General features: G+C 34.0%; 1 protein-coding gene across 1 annotated transcript in view; it reads right to left on the bottom strand.

Annotated features, from left to right (window-relative positions):
* Positions 1-16,126, bottom strand: part of Lrp1b (LDL receptor related protein 1B) — a 1,652,823-nt gene that overhangs the window by 115,663 nt on the left and 1,521,034 nt on the right. Inside the window, exons 75-77 of the mRNA XM_090342868.1 lie at positions 14,950-15,084; positions 11,398-11,517; positions 10,086-10,327 (exon numbers count right to left, since the gene is read on the bottom strand). Of these exons, the coding sequence (XP_090198994.1) occupies positions 10,086-10,327; positions 11,398-11,517; positions 14,950-15,084 (497 nt within the window). The remainder of the gene's footprint in view (positions 1-10,085; positions 10,328-11,397; positions 11,518-14,949; positions 15,085-16,126) is intronic.

Below are 16,126 nucleotides of genomic sequence, written 5' to 3'. Positions count from 1 at the left end.
TATCTATCTATCTATCTATATTGCCAGTCCTGCTACTTGAAATCAGGACCTGGGCGTTGTGCTTGGACATTTTTTGCTCAAGGCTAGTGTTCTGCCATTTGATCCACAGCATCACTTCTGGCTTTTTCTGTTTATGCTCTATTGAGGAATCAAACCCAGGGCTTTGTGTATGCTAGGCAAACACTCTACTACTAGGCTATGTTCCCAGGCCCCATATCTAACTTTTGAAAACAATGTATCTTAAAAATGCAATTTTTTTCAGAAACTAGAAATAGCCATATCAGATATAGAAAAAGTAAGGCAATAGTCAAGAATACTAGTGTTAATACAGCCACTGTCTCTTGTTTAAATAGTATATATAGACAGCCCTTATTACTTGGTTCTTTCATGGTTACATCCTACCTGCCTGTGTGTTTTTAACTAAATAATTATTTTATTTGAATTTTGTTAGATTCAGTTCTGTGAGTAAAGAGGAGATGTTGACATTAATTAATAAATCATGAATCTATTAGGTAATGGGTCCAAACTCAATAAATGAATAGAAAAGATTCATAGGAGAAAGGGTTGAAATCATGTCACTTATCAGGGAAATATTTTCTTTCAAGCCTTAGTTGTTAGGCTAATACTCTACCACTTGAGCCACAATTGCCCTTTTAATGATTAGTTTAAAGATGGGGTCTCACACTGAAAACTTTACAGGAAGGAATAGGAGATACACTAGGCCTCCTTGGCACAGGTCGAAACTTTCTTAATAAGGATCAAGAATCACAACAAATCAGAGCAAGGCTGGATAAGTGGGACTGCATTAAACTGCAGAGCTTTTGTATGGCAAAGGACATAGCTAGTAAACTAATCAGGAAGCCTACAGAGTGGGAGAAGATCTTCACCAACCGAACAACGGACAAAGGCCTCATATCTAAAATATATCAACAACTCAAAAAATTGAATCACTCCAAAACTAACCTCCAAAGTAACAACCATCCCATTAAAAACTGGGCCAAAGACTTACAGAGAGTCTTCTCTGAAGAAGAAACAAAAATGGCCTATAGACACATGAAGAAATGTTCAACATCTCTGGTCATAAAAGAAATGCAAATCAAAACAACTCTAAGATTCCACCTCACTCCAGTTAGAATGGCCAGGATCAGGAAAATGAATGACAACAGATGCTGGAGGGGATGTGGCCAGGAGAGATCACTACTACACTGTTGGTGGGAGTGCAAACTCGTTCAACCACTATGGAAAGCAGTGTGGCAGTGCCTCAAAAGGCTAAACATAGAACTCCCCTATGACCCAGCAATTCCACTACTTGGCATTTACCCAACCACCCAGAAACAAGGACATACTAAACCCACTAGCACAACAATGTTCATTGCAGCACTATTCACCATAGCAAAGATATGGAACCAACCTAGATGTCCCTCAGTTGATGAGTGGATCAACAAGTTGTGGTATTTGTACACAATGGAATTCTATGCTGCTGTCAGAAAGAATGACATTGCCCCATTTGTTAGGAAATGGAAAGACTTAGAAAAAAATCATATTAAGTGAAGTAAGCCAGACTCAAAGGAACTTAGGCTCAATGGTTTCCCTCATTTGTCATAATCGGTAGAAACCTTGGGCTCTACTAGCAGAGATTTGCAATAGAGCAAAATCTTGATACATAAGGCCATATAATGTGAAGCTAATTGAAAGGACCTCCAGGATATTGAAACAAAAGCCATATAATGAATGATTGTTGTCCTTAATGTACTATGTTGTCTCTCATCTCCTTTGCTGTCCCTTGGTTATCTCATAGCACATATTGGTATAGTATCTCACTTTGTTATCTGATATATTGAATTTATTTGTATTTGGATATTTGAAATTTGATAGGGAAGGGGGGAAAACCAAGACGGGTGGGGGTGTGGGGGGGGAGGGAAATGGGTACCAAGACATGTGAAAGGGTATCAATGTATGTGAATTAATGCACCTTCTATCTGGCACATATCATGTAACCCTTTTACTAATTACAATAAAAAAATTTAAAAAAAAATAAAGATGGGGTCTCAAGGACTTTTCTGCCCTGGCTGATTTTGAACCATGCATCTCTGAATGTGAAACTTCTGAATAGCTAGACTTGTATGTGTGAGCCACGTGCACATTGCTTAAATTGACCTCCTTAAGATGATCATCAATTATGTGAATGTGTCCCTTCAAACAGTGTGTTTGAAGTAAAATGACTGGGTCTATCCTTCCCTTGGATAATTTAGTCCTTTATTTCCCTGGATAGTTTGCATTTGTTTAACACTTTTGTTAGGTTTAATTCCTGTATCTCAGGTGTTTTGGCCTATATAAGCTTTGTACTAGCTGCATTTGGAGCTGCTGGTATTTGAGACAGGAGTCCACCAGCAGTCCTTCTGCTTTCCGATACAGTTCATAGTTTAGGCTCTAAAGAGGTGGCTTTCACACAACTGAGTTTCCTTACAACAAGTTAAAAGTCAGATCTGAGCCTCCTAAGTGGCTAGGACTACAGATGTGAGCCACTAGTGCCTGGCAAGCCTTTTTGTTTTAATATAAGCTGAGCTCTAGTGTAACTATTTTCAACAACAATAATGAAAGTGATGTTTCCTTAATAAAGCAGATTTTGTATATTGAGATTTTTGAAGAAGTTAAGAAAATATATTATTTAATTGTTCTACAGTGAAGGGGAAAAGAATGAAATTGTGAAATTGAAATTCTGACAATACATTGCTGAAATTAAAAAAGCGTATATGTGGAAGTCTGTGTGTGTGTGTGTTTATATTGCCAACTATGTAAAGAGACACAACATGATGCGTGATAAAGTGTAAGATGGAGAGACTTGGTAAAGAATGGGGACTATTCATTTCAAGTTTGATTGATGTTTAACAATACTCACTGGGAAATGACAGCACTTGGCTAGCTTTATTACATATAATCCACAGTCTCACTTGGACATTGATCTGAAAAATCACACTACTGGACTATCATTGATTTTCATCCTTGCTTGTATACATTTCAATTGAAATCCTGGAGGTCATTCACACAAACAAGTACTATGATAATTATTTAGGGCATGACCTAAATACTCAGATTTGTAAAAGCACCTAAGTGATCCTAATCCCCTTTAAGTACAGAGTAGGGAGTAAAGAACATGACAATATAAGTACATCAGAAAGTTATCGTAGATATTTTGTGCGTATATGTGGTACTGAGGATAAGGCCCAAAACATAACATGTGCTATAGGAGAAGTCTATTAGCTATGCTCCCAGATAGTTAATTGGATTTTGCTTTGGATATAAGGTGCCAATTCTGCCATCCTGCTGACCTCTGCATTCTGGGAGCACAGATAACAGATACACATCAACATATCCACCTTATAATAGCTATTTTCAAATCATATTTTGTAACTTTATTAGTGAAATTAAATTTGAGATATTTATTAGGGAAGAATATCAGGATGAAGTTAGTTACTTGAAACAGGAGAAATCAGTATGTATCTTACATAAATAGAGGTACCTGGCATAAAGTACAAAATTATTAATGTTTGGATTAGATGATCCATGTTTTCTTTATCATAACAAATATTTTAAAACAGGTATGAGCTTGACATCAGTGGCTCATGCCTAGAATCCTAGCTACTTAAAGAGCTGAGATGTGAGGATTACATTTCAAAGTCAGCCTGGGCAGGAAAGTCTGTGAGACTCATCTCTAATTGATCACCAGAAAACCAGAAATTGAGCTGTGGGTAAAATTAAGTGGTAGAGTGCTAGCTTTGATTGATAAAGCTCAAGGACACTCCCAGGCCTTGAGTTCAAGCCTCACAAACAAAAAAAAAACAAACACGCAAAACCCCCAAACAGGATAAATAATATTAATAGTTAAGATAACGAGTATATAGGACAAACTATCATTTTGGATATGGTTAAGGGAATACCTTGAGAAGGAGAATGTATGAAAATGAAAATGATCCTATGATGCTATCCTAATATATCCTGGGAGAAGTATGCAGAGGTTTAATCAGATGATGATGGTGGTGGTGGTGGTGGTGATGATGATGATGTCACAAAAGTGAGCAAAATGGAATTATGTGCTCAAAGTAAAAATTATTTAAGCTTCTGATAAATCAAAATGAAGGGAATAGATTGTAAAGTTGATTGCTGTGGTCAATAAGTCAGACATTCGGGCAACTCACTGGGACAATATTATTATGGGAAACACATTTGAATGATAAGAAATGACTAAACTCGTGTAGTGTTTGCTATATATAAATATGTGTGTGCATTTTGACCTTAAAAATATGTTTACTAAAGAAAGCATCTCTGAAAAGAATCTGGTCTTTGATTGAATAGTTTAAAAAAAGGGCAAAAGCATTGTAATTCACTGTTGAAATCCCTTTTAATACTATGCTAGAGCAATCAGTGAAGTCTTTGGAATTAATTGCAGCAAGAGAGTCATACCATAAAATCTTTAATCATAAATTTTCTCATAATTGACTCTTCAGCTACAGCCATGGGAACATTTCCAGTTATAGTTCTAATGTTCAGTTAATCTGTGAATATAGTTTAAGCTATAAGACTGTATACTTTCTTCACTCTTAAATAAATTATTTACTGCCAAAAATCTTCTGTAAGAATTATGGTATTATATTATTTATGCACTGTAGAACAAAAATCTATAATTTTCTAAATAGTTAATGCCAATAGGATGTATTATATTTTTTTATTTCCTATATTTTCATGAATTTTTTTATTCTTATCATTCTGAATTGTATTCAGTACTCAACTAGGGTATAAGTGGTATGATTTTCTTCATTTTAAAGATTATCTTCAAAGGTAGGTACAATAGCACATGCATGTAGTCCCAGAAGTTGAGGCAGAAAGATTGTTAAATTCAAGGACAAACTGAGCTACATTGAATAGCTGAGATGATTCTGTCTCAAAATTTAAAGACAGTCAGACTTAACTATACAGAAAGAAATGGAACAGAAAAGGGAATAAAAAGGAAAATAGAGAAAGGAAATATCAGTTACCAAATTTGAAGTCTTTATTAAATTTAAATTATATGATTAAAATCAATGGGAAATAAAAATTGACCATTAATATTCATTTTAGTAGAAACACTAGAAAATTCATATATTTACAATCGACTGTTAGATCCATAAGCTACAACTTTTCAAGCCATATTGAAATTTGGAACTAAGCTAAAATAAAAATAAAAATAAAAAAAACACTGGGATAACATTCCCGCTGCAATACACAGACTGAAAAGCATCAATTCAGGTAATGAATATCTGTATAATCATTGTTCAATATTTATAAATTCATTATCTCACACAGTAGTAATTCTTTCAACTCTAGATGTGTCAAATTCATTCTCTAAATTTTGGAAAGAAATGTAACCTACAATTTACTGTTAGCTAGGCACTGAATCTTACCCCAAAATGTGTCTCTAAAATTAAACTTCTGTGAAAAACCATATAATTTTTAAAATTATGGTTCTAAAAATACATATTGTTCAGATAAAGTTGATAATATATGATATTCTGTGATGGCAGGGACCTAAGAATGGTTCACTAATAGGAAATTTCTCATAGTAATTTCATCATAGCTCTGACTTTTCACAAATCAATTTTTCTATGCAATACATTTGGAATATAAGCCACTGTTTTAGATATAATTATACTGTGTGAACAACTTGAAAATTAAGACATGCAAGAATGTCGAAGAAACTAGGAATGGAATAAAGAAATGTGATGAGAACTGTTATAACATGGAAAAGTACTCTATAATATTTTGAAAAAATTTAAGCATATATTAAATGTAGTTACCCAGACAAAGATAAAATGAATATAACTGAGAGTTCACCTACACCCAAATTATTTTTATGGGTTGAATATCATAGAGGGGTCGGTAGTTTGGCCTAGTGGTAGAGTGCTTGCCTTGCATGCACAAAGACCCAGGTTCGATTCCTTGGTACCACATACACAGAAAAAAGCCAGGAGTAGTGATGAAGCTAAAGTGGTAGAGGTGTAGCCTTGAGAAAGTCCAAGGACAGTGCTCAGGCCCTGAGCGCAAGGACTGACAAAACCCCTCCAAAAACCCCATCAGTATTGTAGATGATTAGGCATACCCCTTCAATCACTTTATAAATGACAAATTATTTAAAAATATTTAGGGTTAATGTTGAATTCCCTACTCATATATCCATATCTGTGCACATAGATAAGGAGTTTAAATGTAAAAAACAAAATGAGAAAAAAGCAAGTGGAGACTTTTGTATGCGTTGGCTAGATATTATCTTAAATACTATGTGCTATTAAAATTCCTGAAGGAAAATAAATCATAAAACACAAAAGAGTGAATCCTATACACAGCAAAAGACTACGTACTTATGCAGCATACAAAGTAAAGAAATGTGCTTGTGAGCACTATTTCCCATAGTGAAGATATGGAACCAACCTAAATGCCCCTCAGCTGATGATTGGATCAACAAGGTGTGTATTTATACATAATGGAATTCTATGCTGCCATCAGAAAGAATGACATTGCCCCATTTGTAGGGAAATGGAAATACTTGGAAAAAATCATATTAAGTGAAGTAAGCCAGACCCAAAGGAACATAGGCTCAATGGTTTCCTTTATTTGTAATAATTAGTACACATCTAGGACTCTCCTAGCAGAAGATTACAATAGTTCAAAACCTAGGTACATAAGGTCATATAGAATGAGAGTAAATGAAAGGAACTCTAGGATATGGAAACAAGAGCTTTATCTTGTGTGATTGTTGTTCTTAATTTGCTATATTATTTCTTTTTTTTTGCCCTTAGGGTTAATCCCACATTGTTACTGTGTCTGACTTTGTTGTCTGGTGTATTGCATATCCATTTATTTGTTTATGTTAAATAGGAAAGGGAAGGTGGGAAACAAAATGATTGGGAGGAGTCTGGGGGAGAGAAATGGGGAATAAAACACAAGAGGGGGGTATCAATGTCTAGGGCTTTAGAGAAATCATAAAAATTTCAACCTATAAATAATTTAGTTGGCATTTGAATTTCATATTATATATTTCATAATTAGTATTCCAAAGATTTTCACAGATTTGAAGTGTATTCTCTTTACAATTACCAAAGGAAAAGTAACATATTATATTTCTTTGGAATAGACTTTATTTAACATTTAGGTTTTTGAATAAAACATGTACCTTGCCCTTTACAGGGATAGTAATATTCACATCCACTCAAGAAATGAGAATATACATTAGGATATTATTATTTCCTAACTAGCCTCTTCAGTGTAGATAACTGATCATAGTTAATGATTTGCCAATAGTTTATATGTTTTTCTCTCCTCTGCTTATTTATTCAAAGATTAAAAACACACAAAAAAGTAAATTATTATCTTCCAAGGGAAAAATGCTTTTGAGTTTTATTTTCAAATTGTGGAAATATCTGTCAGAATAGTTAATATTTGGGTCCAAAAAGAAAATGAAATAAGGATATGCATAATGGCTCAGACCTATAATTCCAGATACTCGGGGGGCAGACATCAAACCTGGTTCAAGACAAGCTCTGGTAAAATGTTAATGTGACTTCATTAATAAGTTAAATTTGGTAAAGTGTATCATTGACCTCAGGTACACAGGAGTCCTTAGATAGGTGGTTGATATTTCATGATGGACTCATACAAAACAGCACCTACCAAACTATTCCAAGATTCAGAGTGCAAAGCCCAATGTCAAAAAAAGACAAATATATTTCATGATCAGTAAGCATACTAATGGTTGCCTGACTGGTGATTGTAAAAGCTAAAATTTTATGTTGACATAAGGGTAGAAAATCAATTTTGTATCCAAAATATGAATTTCAGATAAACAAATACAACTGGTTCAGGTATCTGGAAAGGGTTTAGAAAACATTTGCCTCATATGTTTTCCATATGGAGTGATTACTCATATGAATAAGAATGAAAATATGTAAAAACGAAGAGATGTTACCTGATTTATTTGTTATAAAATTCACATTATAAGGGCAATAACAGAAACCCATAAATATGTATTTATATGCCAAGAAAAATTGAATACGTATGTATGATTTTATCCATGAATGCATGCATGCATGTATGTATCATCTGTCTGCATATATGTATGTATACACACATACATACACATATGCATATATAAAGAGGTTAAGTATATATATATATATATATATATATATATATACACACACACTACATATAAGACCTTCTGAAATAGTTCATAGCTTACTAACGTACAGGCACAAAATTCAAACCATGGCATCATGCATCTAGAGTCCACAATCAGGAGTATATTTTCTTTATTACATTAATAACAAATAAAATTGTGTCATGATCACAATTTATACAAATTACATTTCTGTTTACATGATGAAATTAATATTCATTCTACCCGTCAGTTCACTGTGAGGAAATGAGACATATGATCTAAATTTCTTGACTCCATCATGGATCTGTTCTGAATAGAAATATAACTAGTATGAAACATCATTCTGGGACAGAAGATGTAAAGTAGCACTTCATGGATACATAATTTTTCTCTAATCTTTAATCTAAGCCCAATCCAATAGTTACTTTTGTTCTGTTCTTTCCTAGCCTCTTAGCTTCTTTATAAACCAGTTTGGGGACAAAATTAAAATATGCTAGGTACTTGCATCAAAATGGTATTTTTGTAGCTTAAATCTTTCTATTAGATTTTCATGAAAATAAGCTGTTAAAACTTCCAGCCAGGTACTTTTAATTCACTGTAAATAGAAGCTTTCAATTACATCCTGCTGTGGGAATACTTGATTTTGTGGTTATACCACAGAGTTGTAAAAGTAAGTACCTGGGCCAGGAGTTTGACCTAATGGTAGAGTGCTTGCCTAGTATGCATGAAGACCTGGGTTGGATTCCTCAGTACCACATGTACATAGAAAAAGCTGGAAATCGTGCTGTGCCTCAAGTGGTAGAGCCCTTGCCTTGAGAAAGCCCAAGGGCAGAGCTCAGGCCCTGGGCTCAAGCCCCAGAATTGACAAAATAATATAATAAGTACCTTTCATTTTCTTAAAAGGATTCTTCATAACTCAAAATATAAAAGAACTTGATGTTTATATACATTGTCCTGAGACAAACACCGAGAGTCTACAGCAAAAAACTAAGCAAATGTGCTAGTTTGCTTTCTTCAAAAAAGCATAACCATGATAATCAACATGTCTATCATAGACTAGGGAGAAATATCGCTCTACTTTGATGTGTGCCTGAAATGCAGTTTTCAGTAAAAGAAGAACTAGTTATACTCTTGTGAACCTCTTTCCCTAAAAGTGTATTTTGGATATTAGTACTTTCAACATAAAAAGTAATATTTACATCTTTATGTCACATCTTTATAGACATCTTTATGTCTCTCTATATAGAACATATATGTGAAATATGATGTTCAAGAAATTTAAGATATCATTCATTAACCATATTCAACAAAGGCAAATGAATGAATGCAAAACATGAAATCACTCCCCTAAACCCTTTCATGGGCTTCCATATAACAGCTAGATAGGATAAAAACATTTCTATATGGGAGAATATTGGAAGAGATCATTAATATCTTAATTTCTAGGATAGTGGCTGTGACTCTCCTTTTACTATCCTTTTTAAAATGAAATCTTTATAACTATTGGTACTGTATTGTTTTTCTTACTGTGTTTGGAAAGGATGAATACAAGTCAATCAACTCCTCTCAAAAAAGATGTTATGATTTCTCCCTACCCTCTGATCTCAGGTTTGAACTCAAGGCCTAGGGGTTGGCCCTGAACTTCTTTGTGTTCAAGGTTAGCCCTCTACCACTTGAGCCAGTATCAGTTTTGACTTTTTCTCAGTAGTTTATTGGAGATATGAGTTCCAGAGATTTTTTTTCTTGCTTGGGCTGGCTTTCAACCCTAATCCTCAGATCTCCTCCTCCTGATTATCTAGGATTACAGTCATGAGTTACTGATGCTGGTTTCTTATGATCTTTTAAAAACAAAGTGTGTCAAGATAGGTCTGTCAAATATTTAGTGCGATTTACTTACAATCAGTCCACTGTTGACTTGTCTTTTTTCTCTGCCTTGGATCCTTTTGTAGAAAATTCCGCCTGGATTAAACTGAGTACTCCAAATAATCATATTTCTTTGATGATATACATCCATGCCTGTTATCCTTGAATTATGTTCAATATGAGAAATTTGTTGATGATCATCACTGTAGTTGAATGGATATATAAAACCCAGGATATCAGTGTCATTAGCAATGTAGAGAACTTGATCTTCAGAGCCTGGAAATTATTATAATAAAATACAAAAATAGAGTAAATTTCAACTAAAATAAATGCAATAATGTATTTTAAAATAATTTTGAATTGTTACTTTAGTACAGTTTCTTCTGTAATAATAACTGACCAATTGTACATCATCTTTTAGTCTAAATCAGTTTTGATTTACGATACTATTCTGAACATGTACCATGGTTATTTACTTAGGTTTTATTACTGTAAAACTTCCTTTGTGAGCAGAAATTAGTTGTTTGAGAAAGATGTTCTTTACCATTCAGGAAATCAGAATACATCTGTTGTTCAAATAGATTGAAGATGGCTCCATTATTCTGGATCCATCTTGTGTAATACTTAAACCTCAAAAGTTCCTGAGCCGATAGTTTATTTAATAACGTGACTTACATTGGACTAAGTATTTGCGTTTTTAATTTTTTAAGTTGCCTTTAAGTAGATTTATAAACTAATTGCTATTCAGCAAAGCCATTTATGAATACAATGCACTCTGATAAATATCATCCTTTTATTCTTGGCTTTCTTATTAAGATATTATCATAACTATTTTAACATCTCTAAATAAACTATGTTCTATTTATTATGCTAACTTTTCTCCAGTTGTGTAATAATTTATTAAATATACTAAAAGCAGATCTTATAAAATGAACTTTTTATTTGAATTATTATACTGGCTTTTAAACCGATACCCTTCTGGCAAATTGTTTCAAACACAAAGCAAAAGAGTCGCTTTCATGAAGAACTGAGAAGGGAGTTTGTAGTTTCACAACACATTATGTTTATAAAGTTACAAAAATATTGAGCATTATACACATGTAGCAAATGATCTCACTGCTTAATAAATAGATTCAAAATACATAAACTAATTAAAAACCAACTTTCCCCATTAAATCATGTGTATCTTATATATGTAGTATGTATTGTTATATTTAATATAAATTAAATATATTTTAAATTATCAGCAATTATAATATTGTTAGAAGACAAGATGAAACATTTTATATTCACCAATGTATTTTAACAAAAGACAGTGGTGTTTGTAATAATGGTCATATTCTTACCTTTGGCTATGCAGGAATTATTTCTTTCCTGAAAATTCTGGTCACACACACATTTATATGATCCTTCCATATTTATACACTGATGGGCACATGTGCCAAACACCAAACATTCATTAACGTCTAGAAAAAGATAGTTCAAAATAGCAACATCATGAGTTTACCATTCATTCCACTTTTAGAACTTTTTGTACTTTAATTTTTATTCCTCTATGTGTTTCAATTTTTTTCCTTCAAGTTTCCACTGTATTTTGTTTTCTGAGTAATAATAACTTCTTCACAGCAGCATAACTACAAAATTTATTCTCTCAAGCTTGCTGTTCATTACACTGAAGATCTTAAAATATGCATTCCAAGCTTCCCAACTGTTTCCACTGAATCATTCTAATTATCTGCCTTTCTATCTTCATGCACATCCCCTGCTATTCCTTATTCATGTAATGTCTTTGTATGCCTTTATATACAAGGTTTCTGATCCTCTATCAAGAAGCACCAGAGTGAAGCCTTCCCTAGTCTCTACCAGTGTGTACGAGTAATGATGCTTCCTTTACCCTCTGCTTTTCTCTTATAACATTGCTCTATAATATTTCACTAAGAAATTTTTGCATTTTTATTCTCTGTCTTCTTGGGATAGCACTTGAGGGCATAAATTGCCATGATGTGTGTGTGTGTGTGTGTGTGTGTGTGTGTGTGTGTGTGTGTGTGTGTGTGTGTGCCCATGGACATGCTAACCTGGGGCTTAAAATAATAATCTTGAGTGTTATTCCTGAGGAATTTCTTTAAGGCTAGTGCTCTACTAATTCAAACACAACTGTATTTCTCGCTTTTTGGTGGTTAATTGAAAATTTAAAAAAAGTTAAGACAGAGACAGAGTAACTTGTTTGTAGTTATTGTTATTGCAGATTATTCTTTTCAATAGAGCCACTATGGTTTACCTTCGACATAAATTAAATACATCATTCAAAAAGAATGTTAGTACCTGGTTAATGTAACTGTAACCCATCTATACATAACCTCAAAAATAAAAAAAAAGAATGTTAGTACCTCACAACCCCTACTACTGAGAAATACCATCCCATCATTTTGTTCTCATCTATATAGCAAGGCCTAGATGATACCTTGTGAAGGATACATAGCTCTTCCAAACGTGCCTAACAACTGAAAAAGTGCCTAGTATCTTTTGAATTTTCTTCTTGTCTTTCTTTTTTTCTTTTTGGTGAGGGAGGGTGAAACTGAGGTTTGAACTTATTAATAAACCCAATTTGATAGGCAAGTACTCTACCAATGAGCCATGCCTCTGGTCCTGATTTTCCCAGCTTACTATTTCTGAGATGGGTTTTTATGTCCTGTTAAATATACTCCTTTACTATGATCTTCCTAAATTCAGTTTCTTGTCATTGCTGAGAAGAGAACACATGAAACTGCTTTCAGCTTTCTTCCAACAAAATGACCTCTGAGGATATTTTGGCCAGGGTTGAACTGGAACCATGCTCCTTCTACTTTCCACCTCCCAAATAGCTAGGATTACAGATATGAGCCACATATGTATGATCTTCTGTCATTCTTTTTCAGTATTCCTTTACTTCTGTTATTTATTTAATAACTATTTCCTATGCTTTATTTTTAGACAAATAAAGTCATTAACAAATTGGGTAACAAAGCCCAGGTGATGATTTTTTTCTATTTCTACACAAAGTCAAAATTACTTTTTTTACCATCAAAACTTTATTACAGATGCAAATTCAATTAGATGTTAGAAGCTATTAATATGCAAGACAGCAGCATTCCATTCTGCAGTCAAATCTATTTCAAATATACAATAAGAATTTGGGGTTATATTTTTCATGTATTATAATTAATCATAAAAATTACTGAGAAGAAAATTTCTAAATTTAGTAAACTTCTACTGTACAGAAATAAGACTCCATTACTTCAAAATAAATTTTAGAAACCATTGGAATAAAACTTTTGAGAAGCCATTGGAATTGAACTTTTGAGAAATTTATATGTGTGCATTCATTTGTGCATTTAAATAAAATTAAAAGGAAAACCATGAGAAAAAATAAATCATTTGGTTTCCATTAAGAGATATAGCATAGGTTATCAGCTATTTGTGTTCCATAGTAAGTGGACAAATAAAAATGTTATGAATAATTTGATGAGCATGTAACTTCAAAGGTTTATAAATACCGAACTCTAAATTATCCTGTTTTGAGTGAACAGAGTTAAGTTTAATAGTTTTATATTGACTGACACAAAATAAGTATGAATGTGCATGTGCGTGCGTGTGTGTGAACATGCACACTGGTCCTGGTCCTTAAACAATGGCCCTAAGCTTTTTGCTGAAGATATCACTCTAAAACTTGTGCCCCTGTTACACATCCACCTTTTTTGCTAGTTAATTGAAAGTGAGAGTCTCATGAAAGTTTTTGCCTTGCTGGGGTACTGGGTTCATATTGAGATGCTCACATATTAGCCTCCTGAGTAGCTAAGTTTACAAGCTTGAGTCACTTGTGCCAGGACACAATGCAATATTCTTATTGTGCTGGTCCTTGGCCTTCAACTCAGGCCTGGGCACTTTCTCTGAGATATTTTACTCAAGGCTAGTGCTCTAATACTTGAGCTGCAGCTAAACTTTTGGCTTTGGTGGTAGTTAATTGGAGATCTGAGTCTCATAGGTCTCTTTTCTGGGTTAGTTTCCAACCAGGATCCTCTGATCTCAACTGCCAGAGTAGCTAAGATTACAGTCCACTGGCACCTGGCCACAATGCATGTTTTTTTAAATTTGAGTATCATAAAGAGATAGCCAGACAAACATTTTGAATTCAAGGGTAAACACAATGATAATGAAATGTTAATAAAAGATTTGTTTTATCAGGGGAACTTGAAGAACATATATGTAGGTCTATAATCTGTTTTCTGAAGTTAAACCCTAGATAAAAAACATATTGATATATGTAAAACAGTGAGATGCTCTCCATCCTTCACTAAGCTTTTTGAGATACACAAACATACTGACTGATTTAACACACACACACACACACACACACACACACACACACACACACACATTGTATTGTAGAGGACTAATACTCACATTGTATTATAAAGGAGTATTTAAAAATATAGTGTTGGGACAAAAGCCCATAATTTTTAAATGCTAATTATCTATTATAGCATTGGGAATGCAACACATGAGAAATAGGGCACCGTAAACATTCTTTCATGAAATGTGTCTAATTTTCCAATAGTTCCTGAAGCAGCAATTTTGTTATTTGCATTTCAAAACAGAACTTTCAGAGCACAATTCAAATTCCTGCAGGTTTGAATTTGCTACAGAAAAAATGCTTTGTAGTATTAGAGAGGTTAGCTTAGCTGTGCAAACAAACAGGCTCTTGACCTCAGAGACTCTCCCCCTCTTAAGTGAAATGGTATCCCACAGACACACAGCATTTTGATGAAAATCAATCCTCTGTCATCTTGCAATTTAGCAGCCTTGGGAGTCCTTTATAACCTGAAGATTTAAGAGCAAGCTGTTGAGGAAATGTGTTCTACCTTCACACTGTCTGTTTTTCATGTTTCTCTGAAATCCAGGCTTGCAGCGACAGAAAACAGATGTTTTTATTTGATGACAATATGCATCATCTCCACATGGCTTCACATTATCTTCACAGGTGTATTCACTGGGAGCTAAGATTCGAAAATATGATCAAAACTCATATAAGTCAGATTACTGAAGTCGAAGTTTTACTTAATTTTGAATCATAATTATTTATTACATGGATATTTTTTCATAAGTACTTTTAAACCCTTTTGTTTAAAGTCATAGAAGCAAATATACACTAACTTCATTAACATTAAATATAATTTAGAACAAGCTGTTTCTGAGAGCTGATAGATTTACAGCTGTTGTCAGGCCCCACTACTTGAAAAAGAAAGTAACAAATCGATGATTCTAATGATAAGCAACTATAATGGTATGATTTCAAAGTACAACCTTTTATAGGAGCTATCTGGAGATGCGTATATTCAGTTGTAACCTACATTTATACATAACTGAATTTAATCAAAGGAACTACTGAAGGATTGAGTCCTGTCTTACTCCTCAGGGTCTAGCAAGACACCAGGTGCACATGGACAGTCTTCATCACATACCTGTACATAGGCAGGCGATTCCAATCTGGGTTGACGCCACGCTTGGTTCCCAGGTGATAACAGCCCCTCAAAACAGGTGGGACATTCTTCTGTGGGCCTGACCAAGAGCATCACCCTGGAGCCCAAGGAGTCTATAACCCATTTTATTTTGCCTCCTTGTTAAGCCCTATAATAAGCCTATCCCAAAATCCAGGGCCTAGCGCAATCCCAATCACTCGAGAAGGCCTGTGCCCCTTGCTGTTCCTCAATAAACAGTCCTCACCTGTTGATAGTCAAGTCCAAGCCTATTCCTTTCCCATTCTCCTCCAGTTTTCTAGCAACTAACATGTTAATCAAACCAATAGCCTAAATTAGCAGTTTGTTAAAATGTTTTGCTTTGAATAAACATTTGCAGTCACATTTGGGTGTGCACAATGTGCTTATTGGTTGCAATGATGTAAAATGAGATGAAGACCTATTTGTCATTTCCAGAAAAGTGGGTCCAATTTCCTTGCTTTGTCTTCCATTCAGAATAAAGTATTATCTTATTTATTTTTGTCGGACCAGGGGCTTGAGCTCTGGGCCTGAGTGATGACCT

Source organism: Megascapheus bottae, chromosome 12 (genome assembly GCF_031878675.1).
Source record: "Megascapheus bottae isolate mThoBot1 chromosome 12, mThoBot2.hap1, whole genome shotgun sequence".
Taxonomy (NCBI): Eukaryota; Metazoa; Chordata; class Mammalia; order Rodentia; family Geomyidae; genus Megascapheus; species Megascapheus bottae.
The sequence above is the reverse complement of the archived record's forward strand: the minus strand, read 5'-3'. Positions and strand labels throughout refer to the sequence as shown.